The 18,999-nt window shown below is 38.3% G+C and overlaps 1 protein-coding gene and 1 pseudogene across 2 annotated transcripts in view; both read right to left on the reverse strand.

The window, feature by feature from the left end:
- LOC147909020 (odorant receptor 4-like) overlaps window positions 1-18,999 on the reverse strand; it is a 162,845-nt gene that overhangs the window by 80,507 nt on the left and 63,339 nt on the right. For both annotated transcript variants that reach the window (XM_087408326.1, XM_087408327.1), the window contains exon 2: window positions 6,857-7,260. In XM_087408326.1, coding sequence (XP_087264452.1) covers window positions 6,857-7,260 — 404 coding nt within the window. The remainder of the gene's footprint in view (window positions 1-6,856; window positions 7,261-18,999) is intronic.
- Window positions 12,632-17,941, reverse strand: LOC147909022 (uncharacterized; annotated as a pseudogene).

Here is an 18,999-nt window from a genome sequence, read left to right on the forward strand (position 1 = left end):
TGAAGCGGGCCGCTGCGCCTTTTCTTTAAAAGTCGTAGCCGCCGCGCCATCCGTCCCGTTGCTCTTTACTCCCTCAATTGGGGGCTGTTCCTCTCCTTCTGTGCTATTCTTTTGGCGGACGCCTGCTGCGTCGCAACAATAAGGTCCATGTCCTTCAGCAGGGGAGGTAGGAGCCTGGCCAGGATGCCCTCAATTGTTTCCTCGAGGAGCCTCTTTATCTATCCTCCCTTCTTCTTATTCCCCTTGTGGGGAGGCTCTTTCATAAGTATCTACCTCTCTATCCGCCGTACTGGACAGGTTGAGCTGTTTTGCTCTCCCCTGCAGCGTCGGCCTGAAATAGGGGGGCCTTATGTCCTCCTCTGTGATGACGACGGGAGCCGGGTCTCTTCACCGTCGTCTGCGTCCCCCCTTTGGTGCAACTTCTAGGCGCGCTTTCTTGCTGCGCGCCCGATACGCTTGTGTGCCTCGGTGGTCTGATTTTCTCCACCCGACCACTCCATCGCGCCGTCCCAGCTGAGGCAAGGGATCGCGTCCCCATCCGCGGTTGTCGAGGTGCAACGGGAACGCGCGTCCTCTTTCTCCAGCCCTCCCTTCAGCAGGGCATTGCGGGATCGGAGGTAGGCTATTTCCCGGTTCAGCCTGTTCTTTTCCTCCTTCCACCTCTCCCTCTCTTTGTCCCCGCCGGTCGAGGGGTCGACTGTTGCTCCGTCGCAATTCTTGTTCGCTCTATGGACGATAGACTCCAGAGCCCCAGTGATTTTACTGTAGGCCGTCCATAGATCACGGACGATGTCCCCGCGGATATTTTTTGATCGCTCTACAGATTTCGCGAGGACACCCAATTCATGGTGGCCACCGCCGCGACCGCTCCAACTGGCTGCTCGTTGTATTCCTCGGCCAGTCTTGGGCCCCCAGGTTGGCCTGCCTGGCAGAGTTCGACGATGCTTTCGCCGTAGGATCACAAATGATTTTGTAATCCTTCCTTAGCTGGGCGGCTTTGACTTTCTCCGCCCTCCTTTTCCTAGCTTCGGCGGTGAATTTTCCGACGTTTTCAGGGTTTAACGCCGGTCTACCCCGCGGCCTCTTTTCGCCCTCCTTGCTCGATTCAAAAGAGGAGGACAGCAACGGGGGAGAGGTTGTCCTCTTCCTCCCCTCTCTCCCAGCGCTGGTGGCGACCGACTCCATTGAAACGGTCGACTTCGCCTTAGGGATCACAGTCTCGACATCGGCGCCAAAGGCTGCGCTGGCGGAGTTGGCGCTCATTCCAGCCTTGCTGCACGCCGGGCCTGGGCGTTGCCTACGCGGCTCCTCCGGTCGGCTCGTCTCATCGCCCTGTTTGGATGGGCATCTATCATCCTTGTTGTTTGTTTGAGAAGTGATACTGTTCATTTTAAATTGTTCCACTCTCCGCAGTGGCTCCGACGCCAGGGTGTACCCTCACCCCTCCCCCGGAACCTGTCCAGGAGAGGGGGTCCTAAGTTCCCCCGGAATGTATCATTGGGGATGCTGGCCTCCAGCCTTATTTCCCGTGAGCGGATGTGATGCAAGTCCACTTACGAATTTCGGAGGTTCCTCGCCTCCGATTACAAGGGCACCACTGCGGATGGCGCCACTCGGGAGGCCTTGCGGATGGGTCGGGTCACGGAAGCGGCGCCCCTTCCCTAACCGCCGCGACAGCCAGCGATTAGTTCCGTCGCTCGGTGCCCCGCTTCGGAAGGATCGCCGTCGCGGAAACACCAGGCTACAACTACTCGGCGCCCCCTCGGCCCCAGCCTCTGAATAGGTCCGAGCGGCCTGGGGGGGGGGAGGGCGGAGACCGCGCGCTCTGCCTAGTAATATGTCCGAGCGGCCGCGCGGCCTCGTCTTCTCCTACGAACAAAGTCCGCACTTCCTGAAACGAGAGAGGCCTCCGGTGCAATGAGCCAAAGCTCTCGGAGACCCCACCCCACCCTTCCCCCAGCGGCATGGGTTAACCCGCAGCCGGAGCACCCGCTCAACACGTTCCACGCCTGAGATCTCGAGGAAACCATCCCACCCCCCCCAGGGGGGAGGAGAGGGCCCCACGAGAGTCCAGGCGCGGCGGGGGTCGATGCCCACACTCGCACAGGCAGGGAATAGAAATTCCCCCTAACGGTGCCGTGCCACCGGACGATTGAAGTCAGGGCCGCCAACCCCTACCGGCACTTTGGGGATCCGTCCTAAAAGGACGAGATCCCCAGGAGTCTCTCCCTCGAGGAGAGAGAGAGACCCTCTTGGGGTGCTGGACCTAGCGTACAGACTCCTCCTGTCGCGGAGGAGTCCGTACAGGTTGCTCTTAGACCCCCACGAGCCGCGAAGCGACTTATGGGGGAGCCCCCTCACCACGACAAGGTGGCAACCCACGAGGGGGGGGGGAAGTTTATTTACCTCAGCTTTAAACCTCAGCTTTAAACCTCTGTTAGTACCTTATACAACTTTCATAACTTATGCAATTGTATAACATAGTTACATATATTGTATATACACGATGAATATTTTTATTTTTATGAGAATTTTTCTTATTCTAAATGTTACATTCCTGTTTTTAGTATTATTATATATTATACTGTGATCTCTAGCAGCGCCAAAAGTTTACTTCTTTAATATTTTGTGTTAACATTTAAATGGACAGGTAATTTTTTCATATCGTTTGAATAATGTTTTGAAGGAGAATTAAATAACTACTATTTTAGTTGAAACGTCTTTGAATGAGTTGCGATATAAAAATTACACATAAGAAGAATTAAAGTCATTCGGAATAAACAATTGAATAAACAAAATTAATGTCATAAATATGTTCAAAATATAAAAAGTAACTGTAGAATTTGTTACCATCACCAAAAAAAATGTATCTATATTACAGTCAAAAAAAGATAGTAATGTATTCATCATATGTTACTAAAAAAGTAATAGTAACTTTGTTATAACGAGATACTTCCATATCCCTGATATAATCAAATATGATGTATAATAATATTTTTGTGCTTTCACGGAAACTTTTTTTACAGAAATTATGAGTTTCTTGAATTATCTACGTCCTAATCCATTCTTAGAATGTCAACGTTTCGTGAACATAGTTCACTTCATCAGGTCGAGCAGTAATCTGCTACTGAGCTCTTTTGAATAATTCCCTGTATATACGCTGTGTTGAGGGGATAAAGCGTGAAAGAAAGAAAGTGGGGGTGTAGGCGACAGGAATGGGGAGTGGGGAGACGGTTAATCTTCGAATGATTTTCTATATTTTACTTATGTAACCATTGTTTCTGTTTAGATTATTAGGGTATCTTTGTATCTTTATATTTTCTTGGAAAGTATGATGTAATGTTGGCTATTGTAATCGCTTTATCGAACAGTATGTGATTTCCTGTCTCAATGTTGTGTTATAACAATGCAGATTGGATGACATGTTTAACCTGACGTTGAAACCAAATACATATTCGTTCTCATTTGCTCATTCGATTCTACAGGATCAAAAATTTAAAAATAGGAGAAGCCACAACGCAATCTACAATGATAGCAATGGATAAAATGTCACAGCCACAAATTAACCAGATCAGCATATCTATAACGCTTTCGCAGAGCAAACTACAAGACAAGATGCCTGAGTTCTCATTCACAGATGAATCTGCGATGCACGACGACAGCGCAACATGTCCAGCTACTCAGACGTACAACAAACCCAGAGTTAATCGCTCATGATGATTCACAGTTAGCCTAAATAGTTACTGCTATCATAGAGGATTGTGGGGGAGACCCACAATCGGGCTAAACTGAACATTTAACTAAATGCCTATGCATATCATAACATATTTACGTACTAATTCATTTACTCTATTATTTCCTTTTATATATTCTTTATAACATGTTAATATTTTATATGATGATACACTTAAATTTCTACATAACCATATATTAGGTGTAGTAAAAAGAAATCCATTATTTTTCCAATAGATGGCTTTAGTAATCTGTATCACGCGTAGACGAGATGGATTCTTTTTACTACACCTAATATTTAATATTAAATACAATTTATTCATGTGATAGAGTTAGTTTCCAATATATTTTTTGCATTTTGATAATGTGTTCATTTACAATTTTATATGATAATCATTCAGACTCTTATGATTTATAATATCCAGACAATAAGGCAAAGATAAGTTCATTATGTTTGTGATAATCGTTTAACTACGAGTTCTGTAATAATAAAGTTTATTTTATAAATACATGTAACCACATAACCGTTAAAATTCATTTATTTAATTTAAAACTAAAGGTAAGAGGTATCGCACTCTTTGACAGATGAGGTTCCCCATAATAGGAACTTAAGATATCACTTTACAAATAATCTGTTCACAATCTGAATAAATTAATAAAGTAAAAACAAAATATTTCTTTTTCCTATTCTTAAAATATAAGCAAGTTAAGGCAATTTTACAATCTTTCTAGAAGTTATAAAAGATATTTTTTTACCTATCGAAAAAAGCATATTAAAATCAAAGAATAGCATAAACATTTGAAGATAGAGAAAGTCATTCTCTAGAAGTGTCATATCTATATGTCATAACATATCTAATTTTGAAAAGATTACAAAGATTACGTTTCACTTCATATGTCATAACTACTTATTTCTTTCATGCAGGTACACTAAAGATTACATTAGAAAGAAAAACAGTAAACGTAATGTTAATTTGTGATGTATAATGTATTTCCTTTATGTTTATGTAGAAAATATATCAGATTTCTGATAATTTGGGCTAGACCGCTAGCAGACCAAACAACCGTTTGCACAGCAGTAAGGAGATCTGGAGCGCTGGCAAACCGAACGACTGTCTGCACAGCAGTGTGGGGCGCTGGCAGACCGAGCAGCTGTTTGCACAACAGTCTGGATATCTAAACCTCAGTAGCGCTGCAAGTCACGTGGGCACGCCGCAATCAATTCCAGCGATAAAGGAGGCGGGAAGACGGATCATATAATGAATCGAAGAGTCTTTCGCCAGCAATCGTCCGGGACACATCGTTGCGCACAAAAAGAAAGGAATCGCGAATTAACAATTTTCGCAATTATCGAGTCCCGTATTAACGAATACAACGCGCTATTAAAATGCGAGTACACAAAGTGCTATATCGTGTGTGTAAGGCGAATATTAGCTTACGAGCCGGAAATTAAGTGTAACATCACGATACCGGTGATTGCGTCATCACGCGTAATCGAGTCGCGGATGCATGGGTACACGCCAAGCTCAGTTCAGTGTTAATTAGTGTAATTCGTAAACGATGGAAGCATGTTATAGGGTGTTACAAAACGAGTAATTACTGTGAGCCCTTAAAGCCAACATTATCTCTACCATGAACGTGAATGCGAGAGAATAATGTTGCACGTCTTCGTAGACTCATACAAGCGATTATAATTCGTATCTTAATTACATTCTTGTAATATATATAATTTTGAACTGCTATAATAAACACATATCTCTATTCTTGTAATCTAATGAGTTCAGTTCAAGTTCCCAGTTTTCAATTCCCTTAAAGATAAAATATCTGGGAATTCCTTTATGAAGTTTGATTCAGTGCTTGAGTGCTATATCGTGTGGATAATTGAGAGACTAGTCTGATCCATTCCTAATAAATCCGTCTAGATTAAACATCAGAATTTAATGTAGTATCTTAAAGGCCGCATCTGATCTGGCGGACGGCAGTTTCCTCTGGATGAAGGACCTTCCCAAGACACATGAAGCTTACAACCTTCCTCGGGGCTTAAGATAAACAAGATAACGACCATTACTATCTAACTAAACTGATATATTATAGTAAAATTTAGACTCAAAGTCCAGCTACAACGTCACGTTGGTGTTCTTTTATATGATCTTTTATAGGTTGATCATTGTTCCGATTTCTCCAATATTTCTCCATAATAGTAAGGTATTTTATATATTCCTGCGGAACTAAGTGGAGGTCTTTGATCTTTAGAATTTTTTAAGATTTGCTCTATATTTTTGTGCAATTTAAAGATGGTCAGAATGTTGTGTTTATTTGATCCGATCCGATCTGTTGTTCTTTTAATATATGGGAAAATTGATAGAATTCTTTTGTCTGATTGTGTCAGGAACAATCTTACTTGTATGTTTACTGATTATTTCAGTTACGTCTCTTTTGTCTTGACTGTTTTGCCGTAAAGCTCATTTTCCATGATTGAGTTTAGTCTGTTGGTGTTCATTGTCAGGGATGATGAATGCCTTATGCACAAATGAGTTGATTGCTGATTATTTTTGTGCTGGATGGTGATATGACTTAGAATGCAGATATCTATTTGTGTGTGCTGATTTTCTAACTTGATGGCCCAAAATACCATCAGCCTTTTAGTATTCAACAAGGGGAGTCGTTCATTTTTCTCTATTTCCATAGTAAAGCGGATATTGGGATGTTGATTGTTAAGAAAAATAAGGAATTTGAATTTGATCAACTTACGATTGATAAAGAAACACCAACATGATTAAGAGAATGTATATAAAGAGAATCATTCGGAAAAACAGCTCAATATCAGATTGCTCCACTCTGATGGAGCTAACTACAATGTTCACGAAACTTTGACATTCTAAGAATAGATTTAGACATGGATAACACGCGAAAATTTCTGTATATGTATGAATTGAAAGTAATCAATGAAGTGTAATCTTTTCGCAATAATTATCTTCTAAATAGTTACATAGTGCAATATTCATATCTATTCAAACACTGCTATATCTAAACTTTCTTGAAAAATATTTCCCTTAAAACACTTTTTTATATAAAGATTATACCTAAATCGATAAAAGAAAAAATCGATGAATAAACTGCTTACCTTAATATTTCATCATGAAGTTTGATGCATGAATCTAATTCATTCTCGTTTTTGACATTGCGAATTTTCTGGACTAACAATTCTAATCTTGCTGCAGAATAAAATAAAAGAATTGCAATATTGCAATCAGCACACATTCCAGCAGCAGCTTGTAAGCCGACTAATGATTGATGTAAATAAATAATATATTTTATTGGTGGCTGCGTAGAAAATGGATATTTCGCATTAGTCGGAAACTCTTGTGGAAGGAATAATGGTCCGCAAATAACACCAATAGAAGTTATATAGCACCATAAAGTATAAAAACTGTAAATATGCTTGTAATTGTCAACATAATATTGCAATATAATATTGGCCTTTTCATTTGCTTGTTTACAAAACATTTCCACTTCATGATAAAGCATCTGCAACAATTATTCTACAATGCCTAATCAATAATTAAGAATCATCTCTTCCTTAGTGAATTTTCATAAATATAAGAGTTAATTGATTCAAACAATAAGACATAAAACAATTTTGCTGCTTATAAGTTAACATGTTTATGTTCACATTTTTTTATAATAAAATTAGTGATTAAATAAAATTAACATCATAAAAATATATAATCTTCCTACTTTTGTGAATATGCAATGATGATAAGTACATATTATAATACATGTTATAATACAAATATTAATAAATTATATTATTAAGGATGCAACGGATAATGATTTGTCGGATAATCGAATACTTATTCGGCAAACCGGATAATCGGATTTTATTCGGAAATTGCACAGAGATTGAAAAATTAGAAACGTTTCGATATCGTTTAATTAGCCATGCAAATCTTATTGTTTTTTTTTATTCTTTGTGAGATTTCTTTTAAGGAGTTGTGGAATCGGGTAATAGTATTGTTGATTGGATATGTCACAGAGTTGCTACGTGGAGAAGTGTTCCATGCGAAGATTGGATAGCGAACGACAGCTCATTAAAAGCTTATCCTAGAAGATATAAGGAAAATTGATCGCATTAGCAGACTTAATTGTTGCGGAACAGACCCGTGAGCGCTTGCTGTTATTAGATGATCTAAAAGAATATACTAATAGCAGCGAATGCACAAGGATCTACTCCGCAATAGTTGAGTTTACTGAACGCAACCATTATAAGCAAAGTACTCCGTATTTAAAGCGCATTTACGGGGAATAATGAGATGAGAAAGAGTGAGGCTTGCTTCTTATTAAAGTGCGAGATTCGCAAGGTGCGAAATGAGTCCTTGACTATAAATAATAAACTTAGAAAGATAAATTTATATTTAAAATTAATATGATTTATTCAGAAGAAAACTGTATGAACTAGTAACAAAGTGAAATTTTCAATTAGAATTAAAATTTTAAGATAGCAGATCTTTAATATTGATCGGATACAATATATCGATAAAAAAAATTAATTACTGTAATCTAGCAAGAACTTATAAAGAAATACGCGGTAAAAATCAAAACGTTTCAACTGCCTTTAATTAAATTCTACAAAGTATTGTATAATACGGGGATTGATAGTGATTCTACGTATCATTAACTAAAAGCAGCATTTGATATTGGGATCTAATATGGGAGCCAATATATATAACTAACAAGTATGGTGACGAAGTACTTGTCATTTACATTGTATACTTATAGAAAAATAGCTTGTTTTTAATTATAATGTTGTTAACTATATTTAGTCAAATTTGTGAATGGGCAAGTACAAATTCTGCAGAAAGGAAGTTTGTAAAGAAAGAGAGAGAATTTAAAGGATATATAATTAAATGTGGTAAAAATATGGAGTCAGATGGGAAGATCTCATTTACAAAGCACTGTGTTGATAAACATCAAATATAAAACTTATTCCATGAAATTAAAGCTGTAAATTCTAAATAATAAGATTTTGTTAAAACCGACATGAAATTAAATACTAAGTATAAGCATATTCGAGCCTATAAAGATCAAAGCTATATCTTCTCAATGCCTAAATAATTCGTGAATTACCTATATCCTATATATACATGCATATATACTATACTTTTCTAGTTATTCAAACTGCACGCTGAAACATTATCAAACGCAATTAAACTACTGCAATAATAACACAAATTAAATTAAATTGACAAACAAATTCTCAATTTTTGATCCGATATCAAATTATAAGAATGTTAATGTGTTAAAAACCTTAAATAAATATATTGCGAAAAATATTACTTCGGCCGGGACTTGAACCCGGATCTCTTGTATTCCGTACGAGCTTCTTAAGCCACCAAGGTCGAGATATAGATAGGCTATAAGAATCAGAAATCACACACGATATAGTAAAGAAATAAAGGACAATTACATTTGACGAATCGTTTACATACAATCTCCGGAGCTTCGCTTCCTCTGCTGAACTCGATACAATCCACGTTCGCAAAAAACACTTACTTTTAATGCCGGGCGAAAACCATACTTTACTATACGAATTTTTACTTCTTTCTGCGGTCATCTCAGACGGTGACTGATAAATCGATTATTCACACGATCTCTTGACAGCATGCCAGAACTCGTACCGAAGTTTAATATCCGTTACTCGGGAGAGTAACGTCGACGCGAAGCCGAACGTTAACTCGAAAGCGCGACACAATAATTGTTCGATACTGCACGACGATACACGACAACATAAAATCCTAAAAGACTCGACTATGATAAGAGAGGCAAGCGCGAATCATTCAATTTGACAATGCATAATTCATTTAATCACAATGCTTGGGAGAATGGTACGTATCTCGCTATTGCACGACTCTACCATGCGATCTACCTGAAGATATGAACCCGGCTTTATAGCAGCGATGGCGACGCTCGTTTCACTTTCTGCGTCCTGATCCTTCTGTTATCCTCCTCGGTAATTCTTCACGCGACAGCTATCCTCTAAATTCCTCAGCGGCGAGTTCGAACGTCCTTTACAGTTCGTCTCAGCCACAGTAAGAGTGAATTCTGGGAGCTCTTTGCAGAGTAACGCAGGCCATTCGCCTCCCCCCTCCCTCCTTCCCCTCAGAGAGCCGCCACGCCGATTGGTTACTGCTTATCACGCTGTTCGTGCATTCCGCACAGGTCCTCGCGGTCATGAATCCTTGCTCTTAAGAGTGCAATATGATCTTCTAAGGGCTTCTTTTCCGCCTGCGGCCCCGGAACTTCCCGGGCTGGCGGGGGATGTCCTGGCAGCATTTTTCCCAACATTTCACGTTGGAGACATATATGCCCCCGACGGACGTCCGTACAATCCCTTAGGTAGGGAATGCTCGCCATCGATCATACAAGGGATGCGCGACATAAGAAAGTTTTAGGGCGACCGGATTACAAGCAAAACAGTACGACCTACGTGTTCGGGTTCCCGTGTGGGCGGCCTTTCAACGTTGGTTTTTTCTTTCTTCCTTCTTCTATAATCTTCCTTCCCTCGCTGGCAGGTGAGATGGCATAATTACAGAATAACATAGCAACTGCCGAGCGCGATCCGCGGCGATTTTAACTTTAATTGTGAGATCAATCTAAGAAAGAAGTCTTAACGAAAAGAGAAAAATTGTTGAACAGAAACAGATAATTATGGGGTTAGCGCACGTTCGCAGGTGCGCTCGTACGCGCGGTTGCGTGCGCGTTCGCCCTCCGAGCCGGAAGGACGTACGATTCCACCACTAACGATTTTCAATAGTGACGAACAAAAATTGTCATGTCACACTGCATTGCATTTGGATGTCGTCTAAACGGATATCTATTACGATACAATCTTTCTGCTCTATAATAATTCAATCAGCTTTATCAAGCATAATATCAATGATTTCATTTGAACTGTAGGCAACCATTTTGAAAAAGCTTTGAAAAAGCCCATTAATGTAAAAAAATTGAAAGAAAAAGCTAGAAACAAAAAAAAAGAGGAAAGTTGAGTCATTCAATTGGGAAGGATTGATAACGGCGACGGTATTGTAACTATCAAGCTTCATAACTCGGAAAGTACTCAATGAAATATTATTATAGTGTTTTGAAAAGCTCTCGAGATAAGCTACAAGAATATGTTGCTACGCGAACGTTTAAATTTAAGAGTTGCAATTCTCTGTTCTAGTTCAGTTAAATTAGGCGTCGCAGTGCCAAGTTTAGCAACTTCTGAAACCGATTGGCTAAATGGTAGTTGGCTATTATCTCGTTCTAAAATTTTATCAGCCAATTCAGTTAATTTATTTAACGGAACATCCTCAACGACTGCAAGAGTGACTTGGACTCTAATCTTTGTAATCAAATAGAATGTAAGATATTATCTGCAATTGCGCCGCCCATTATTTCGCGTAATAAATCTGAACTTTTTGACATTAAGCTCAATCCCCGTTAAAAGCTATAAGTCCTTTCTCTTCGGAATCAGTAAAAACGATTAATGAGAGCAGTCTTTAAGGTGATATATTTATCTTTTTCAAGAGTGTTTTCAACAATATCGGAAACAGTTAAAAGCGCCCGTTCATCTAAGTGTCTAAGAATCGAGCTGAACTTAACTTCATCCGAACGGATTCTATATAAGAAATTCGCTCTCTAATTGAACAAACCAGAGTTTCGGATGTTTGTGTCAGAAAGTCGGAAGTTTTAGAAGGCGAAATTCATTGGAATTAACTTGTCTCACTGAATTGAAGTTTTTCAGCATAAATTGTCGATAAATTGTCTCCTCCTAATTCAACTTCAGAAAAGATCGGTACCTCATAATCATCAGGGGATGTCGGAGTTTCATAAGATTTAACAGGAGTCCTATCCACAGGGATTGTGAAGAATCTCTTTTGATGACTTCCAGCGAATACTAGATCTCGTCAGCGCTAAAGTTAAGCTCTCTGTCCGAGGAAATCGCTCCAAACAAATATTATGTCACGTTATTGATCTCCGTCAAATATCGATGATAAAATCACATCGGAGTCACCAATTTGTGAAGACTTAATACACAATGAATGATCTTCACAGCTTTTAGAATAAGGATTTTATTCAGGGAATTTATACACGATGTATTCAGTGCGAGACTCAGGAAAGAAGTGAATAATGTATCATGTAAATAAAAATGTGTGTTGCTAACGGAATCCAGGGAAGTATTGATTTTTACAGGAAATTTGCGAGATAAGTGAAACAAAATGATAAGTGAATCAGAAAAGTGTATTTATCTTATGTATAAATGGTAAGTAAAAACGTGATGGTGAAGTAGGAATCTTCAACATAGATTAACTTTGTGTTGAGACTGTCACAACAGCTTTCTCGGAATTGTGAAGCAATCGAAAATGTTTCTCGGCTGCTCGAGTGTGTATCGAGGAGCAAGAGGACATTTTAGATAAAATGCAGTTTTTAACAAATTGTAAATCCTTTCCACAATAGCATAAATCATGTCAAAATGTAATAATTAATAAAATATTAATTATTTAAAATTAATTTTCCATGGAAGTTATATATCACGTTTATAAGTCAGAAACGTAGCTAATTGGTGATCAAGTTAATTTTTTCCTTTCTTTATAGATTCCGGAAAAAATATTTTATATATAATTATATAAAATTATAATATTTAATAATATTTAATAATATTTATTTTATTTTATTTTATTTTATAATATTTAATTTAATATAATTTCATATATAATTTATGTATTTTTTAATTATTTTTATTTATTAATTTTAATCTTTGCGGCTTAGGATGGCTTCCAGTCTAAATTTAATGAACATCTAACATACATCCACCTTCTGTATATATTCCTCATACATTCATCATACATAGGTCTATACTTGCTCTATATATATACATATATAAAATATTTAAAATACATATAAAATATATAAACTATTTATTCAAAAACAAAACAAAATATATCGCACATATCGAACTTTTTCTACATAGAATACCTACATATGACTGTTTGTGTCTTTTGGTACTTTATGATCGCATATAAACATTGCTTGGAACTGTTGTGGAAACAAATCTCCTCGGTATATCTATATTCATATGACATCAATATCTGTCTAAAAAGAAAGCAAGAAAAGTCTCCTTTCTTGCTTTGAACTGCCCTGAAAATTATACTTATACAATACTTTGCTTTCTAATATACTTTGCTTTATAATATCTTCGATGTAACAATCTAAGCTAAGTCCTCACTCTTGTTTGTTTTTTCCCTCTTTTCTGCTTGCCTTATCTATCCTCTTCATTATCTCTAGCCCTTTACCTTCTACCCCTATGAATTCTTCTATTTGCATCTCACTCTTGTTTCCTCGCATTCCTTGAGTATATGGCTCTTCTGCAGCATGGCAAATTCTACATCTCTTTTCTTTGTTCTCTCTCCAGTATTGATCTCCTTTTGTCTTGTTCCCACATCTAAATCTAACTCATTAAACTTCTATCTTTCATCCTCTTTTAACCTTCCAAACTTATTTTGGTAACTCTTCTGACTATATGTTCTTATAGTTGCTATTATACCTTCACTCATTTATGTTTACTTGTCTTTCTTCTTTCTCTCTTCTTTCTATTCTTATGAGATCTTCTGCTATTCTTTGATCTCCTGCCCCTTTTATTCTTCTTACTCGTTCCTTACTCATTCCTGCTCTTTCTAATACTTCTCGTCTCTTCTTTTCTCATTTACCTTCTTCTTTTCCTCTACACTCCTTTTCCAACTCCTTTACATATTCTAGTATCAGCTTTTTCTTTGAATTCCTTATTTTTTCTTCATACTTTACTGCTCTTCTGATTGCTTTAATTTTGATTTCATTTATTTTCATTTTTTCTATCAGTATATAATTAGGTGTTCTCCTATCCAGTTTTAGAATCCATTTCATATTTTCTTTTTATCCCATCTAGTCTATCGTTGTTCAGCTCCAAGCCTCCATACAGGATTATACTTTCCATCAAAGAATTGAATATTCAAAGAATTGAACATCTTCATTCTCCTTTCGAAGTTATTTTTAAATATTCTTTCTCTAATGCTCCACATTCTCTTCATTGCCACTGTTGCTTTCTTTATCCTTTCTTTTATATGTTTCTCTGTCCTTCCATTTTTCTGTATCCCAGATACTTGATCTCTTTAACTTCTTCTATTTCCTCTTCTCTTCATTTTCACTCTCTCTTTTTTGTTCTACTTCTACCTTTCCCGAATATCATTATTTTTTACTTCTCCGAGCTCAATTTCAATCCTTTTCTTTGTATGAACTTCCCAAATCTTTTCAGCATCTCTCTCATATCAGTTTTTCTATTTGCCAGTAGAATCACTCATTCGCATACATTATTGACCAACATTTCTCTTTTCCTATTACTATTCTTCCTGTCTGACCTTTTGCCATCTCCTCCTCCAAGTCTGACATATTAAACAGTGTCGGGCTTAGCGGACATCCTTGTTTGAGGCCTTTTTCGAAACTCCTCCGACTTCCTATTACCTATTTTTACTATATTTCTTGTTTCCTTATACGTCTCCATAACTCGGTGCCTGAAATTGTTCTTTATCTGCATCTTTACTATCATTTCATTTAGCAGCTTTCTATCCACATTATCGAATGCAGCTTTTAGATCCGCAAAAAAGGCAAACATCTTTCCTCTTTCCTTTCTGAATCCGAATTGTCCTTCCTTCAACTTTTTCTCCGCTTCTGTTTAGAATAGTTGCATAAATTTTGTATGCTGTGTTCATTAATGTAATTCCTTTGTAGTTTTTAATTTCTCTTTTTTCTCCTCTTTTGTAGGTAGGGCAGATTAAGCCTTTGTTCCAATCTGAAGGTATTCCTTTCCCTTTCCATACTCTGTTAATCATTTTCCAGAATTCTTCTCCAATTCGACATAAATCTCCATGCCTCATTCTCTATCTCGTTTTCTCCCGGAGTCTTTGTTTTGTTTAATTTTCTCAACACTATTAACTCTTCTTTTGCAATTTCTTCTATTTCTTTTCTATTTGTTGTTTTCCTCTTCGCTTTCGTCACTTTCTAGTCTCAGAATCGCTCTCTCCCGCGTGTCCCCTAGCATCTCCATAAAATGATCCCTCTAGTTGTCTATCTGTATATTCTTACTTGGCCCCTCCGATTTCTTCTTCCTGTACTTATTTATGTATTTCCATGCCTCTTTCTCATTTCTTATATTGCTTATCTTTTCTTCTGCTGTTTCCTCATGCTTCTTTTTCTGTGTTTCATATCATTTCCTCCTTTTTATCACATAATTTTCCTTGTTAATCCTTCCTTCCTTCAGTTCCCTCTTTTTTTAACTTTTTCGAGATACAGCCGAGACAGACAGTTTTTTGCAGATTCGGTATACGTGCGACATGCGGATCGGAAGCTTCTAAAAAAATTCCAAGCGTCTTTACAGGTTTCCAAAACACAAACTTGGCCACCTCGTCAATAAAATCGAAAAATATAAGCTAAGCCGCATGTCGTACGTACACAAATTTCAACTGTAAAACGGCAAGCTAACTCAGATCGGTCGCGCGTTCGTGTGACGCGAAATGCGTAACATGCGTACACCCCAATCAGGATTCCTAATTTAACGGGTGCGCATGGCAATAGCGTACCGCTTGGCCATTGCGCTCGAAAATCGCCAATCGTTGCTCGAAACAGGGAGTCACCTCAAATTTTTCAATTTTGCGAGAATCTCATAAGCGATTATAAAAGGAAGCCTTTGTTCTTCAAAGAGGATAAAAGGCAAAATCGAGCAGCAATGCCCTTTTTCGTTGTTTTCGGTCAGAGTCAATGCTTCGCTACAAGTGCAATCGCCTGGGAGACGCTCCGCCGCCAAAAAACCGCCGCGTTCAATTCGCGATCGAGAATTTGCGTAAATTGAACTCGGCTAAAACGCCGTCTCACTCAAAGTTTTCTCGCCGTCGTTCTCGTTTTAACTCGCTCTCGAACAACTTTCTTTCATATCTCTCCATTTTTTATTATACCAATCTTTTTTTCCTAATTTCCATGGGAGTATTTTTTTTTTATATTTCTTGATTGCATTTTTAATCTTTTCTTTTATCTCCAAATGCCCTCCGTATCCTTCCGTGTACTCTTCCATTCTTCGCATTTTTCTTGATAGCTTTTTATAGTCTCTTTCGTCCAGTCACTTTTCTCTATTTCCATTTCCATCTCCTTTCTATCTTTCTTCTCCATTATTTGCGGCCCCTATCAGTTCTACCTCTAATAGAATGTGATCTGACTCTGTCCTATTGTCTTTTTTTACCCTTTTGATTTCTTCTTCATCATTTCCTATCACGTAATCTATGACAGAAAATCTTCTCCTCTATATATGTCCATTTCCCCTCTTCTCCGAAGCTTCCATTCAGTATCGCCCATCCTCTCCTCCTATCTTTCCTATTAGTCTACGGCCTTCTTTGTTTATTATTTTGTCTATTGATTTCCTGCTCTTATTTCTTTTTTCATTTTCTTCCTTTGTTACCGGTCCTCCTTCACTATCTATTATCCTTACGTTTAAATCTCTTCTTACTATCAAATACTCTTCCTCTTTTTCTTGAATATATTCAACATCTCCATTGTTTTTTCTATCTCTTGACTATACGCTATTATTATTTTCCATTTATTTCCATTGTAGTCCATTTTACATTTCATCGCTGCTTCATTTATTTCCCTAACTTTCATGTTCTTTATTTTCTTGCTCACTGCAGTGATTCCCGTCTTTTGCCCTTCCTATTTTATGCTCCTTCTTTGTCGGTATATAGTTCCACTAGTAGTCTTTCGGCAATCTATTTTCAATCTTCTCCCACCTGTCTTCGTCTATCCATGTCTCCACTAATTCCACGATGTCAAACTATTCCAGATATTCTCACGTTTTCTCATATTTACTAGACCGCAATGTCCCAGAAACTGATTCTTAATCCTCTTTTCGTCTCTTCCCAGCCATCCTCTTCTTTTTCTCATTCTCTTCTTCCTCCTCTGTCTTCTCTTATTCTTTTCTCTTTCTCATTCCAGCGTAGCCACCTATCTTTCACAAAAATCTTATCATAGCCTTGTTTCCTTTCTCTTTCTCCTCTTTAACTTTATCCTTCAACTGCTTTTGCATTTCTCTCTCCCTTCTTGTTGAGTCATTATCTATAAATATCTATAAATTCCTGCACTTAACTCTTTCTTTCTCATCATAACCTCTCTTTTCTTCCCAGCTCTCCAATTCAGTTATTATGGTGCACTTATTCTTTTTGTTCCTGAAACACCTTTCTTACTTCTTACATCTACCTTCAAATTTTCTTTAACGAATTCTACGACCTGCTGTTCCATCTTGTTTCCATCCCATTTATTTATACTTCTAATTATGTTATTTCTTTGTCTTCCTCTATCATATATCTATTCTTTTCTCTCTCCCATTCTAGCTTTTCTATTCTTCTTTCCTCCTTTCAATGTTGCATTTTTCCTGATTTTTTCTTCTTCTTTCCTTCATCTCCAGCTTTCCTTCTTTCCATTCCTTCATCATTTGCTCGATATGTCCCATCATGTTTTTGTTCATCTTTTCCGTCCGTTTACAAATATTTTCCTACATCTCCCTCACAAACTTTATCATAAGCTCCTCTTTTCCTGTTCTCACGTATCTTTGGATATTTTCTTCTTTAGATTTGTTTTTATTATTTGTCGGTCTTCCTATCATTGCCACCTAACGGCTGCTGCACACTCTTCGCTCTTTCTCCTTTCCCAGTTCGCTCTGTCTTCCGCCTAATCTAGTGGCTTTCCCTAACCTTCTCAGTTCTTTTATTCTTTCAGATTCTTCCTTCTTTACTTGCTTTGCTTTCCCGACCTTTTCTCACCTTCTTTCTTTTCGATCCACTTATTATTTTTTTCCTTTTTTCGTTTTACACTGTTTTCTGTTGATATCTGTGCTTAATCAAGGTCGATATTACAGGTTTTCATTTCCAATGTATAAGATGCTTACACTTTGAATTAATATGATCATGCGGGAAATTTGATCGATTAATTATCGACATTTTTATTCCGTTTCCTATTTAATCATCTGAGGACAAAAACATGTATTAGGCTCGGTCCCACAAATGTAAGATTTATTTTATTTTGGGAAATTTTTTCCAATTTTAGAATTAAGAAAAAAATAATTCGAGATTGAAGTTAATCTTATATTTGCGAAATCGGGCCTTAGAAATACAGTTGTATGCATGCAATGTAGGCCGCGTTCCAATATATATCAATATATTGGTAACCATATATCAATATATATTCAATGTATACATATAAAATATAATGTGTACATACAGGGTCCATTATAAAAGTAATGCGCATTTTCTGGGAAAAATAGATTTATTGATCGTAGCGGTACAAATGCTCAAAATTCTTCAAAATACTCTCCCCCTGAATCAATACACTTGCGGAGACGTGTCTGCCACGCCTGGAAGGCACGCTGAAACTCCTCGACGGGAATGTCTCTTAGGAACGTTGTAACATGCTTTTGGATGTTTTCCACGGACTCCAAATACTTTCCTTTCAGCTCTCTCTTCAGACGGGGAAACAAAAAAAAGTCGCACGGAGCCAAGTCGGGACTGTAAGGGGACTGGGGGACCACCGGGGTATTGCTCCGGGCCAGGTAGTTAGCAACGATGAAGGCCGTGTGGCTGGGGGCATTGTCATGGTGGAGCTTGATCGCGTCTTTGATGTTAGCCCTCACGCGCGCGACCCGGCGTTTCAATCTCTTGAGCACCTTCAGGTAGAAGGCTGAGTTGACAGTTTCTCCCTGCGGTACAAACTCAAAATGGACGATTCCTCGGACGTCAAAAAAGACAATGAGCATTGTTTTGATGCGAGACTTGCTCATTCGCGCTTTCTTGGGGCGGGGGGATGATTTTGAGTGCTCGCTGCTCTGCCTTTTCGATTCTGGGTCGTACTCGAACATTCAAGATTCGTCTCCGGTTACGACAGAGTTAAGAAAGTCCGGCTCATTTTGAATCAAATTCTTGACAGCGCGAAATTCGAAGTTCTTTCTGGTCTTCCGTCAACACTTTCGGCACAAGCTTCGCGCAGACCTTGCGTATTTGCAGATTCTTCGTCACTATCCCATGTACCGCAAATGTGGACATGTTTAGGGTGTCAGCGATGTACTGGATGCTCAATCGACGGTCGGAACGCAAAACTTCGTACACACGATTCACGTTTTCGTCGGTTCTGGCCGTTGTTGGGCGTCCAGAACGGGGTTCG

Source organism: Acromyrmex echinatior, chromosome 7 (assembly GCF_024713525.1).
Source record: "Acromyrmex echinatior isolate Ae372 chromosome 7, ASM2471352v2, whole genome shotgun sequence".
Taxonomy (NCBI): domain Eukaryota; kingdom Metazoa; phylum Arthropoda; class Insecta; order Hymenoptera; family Formicidae; genus Acromyrmex; species Acromyrmex echinatior.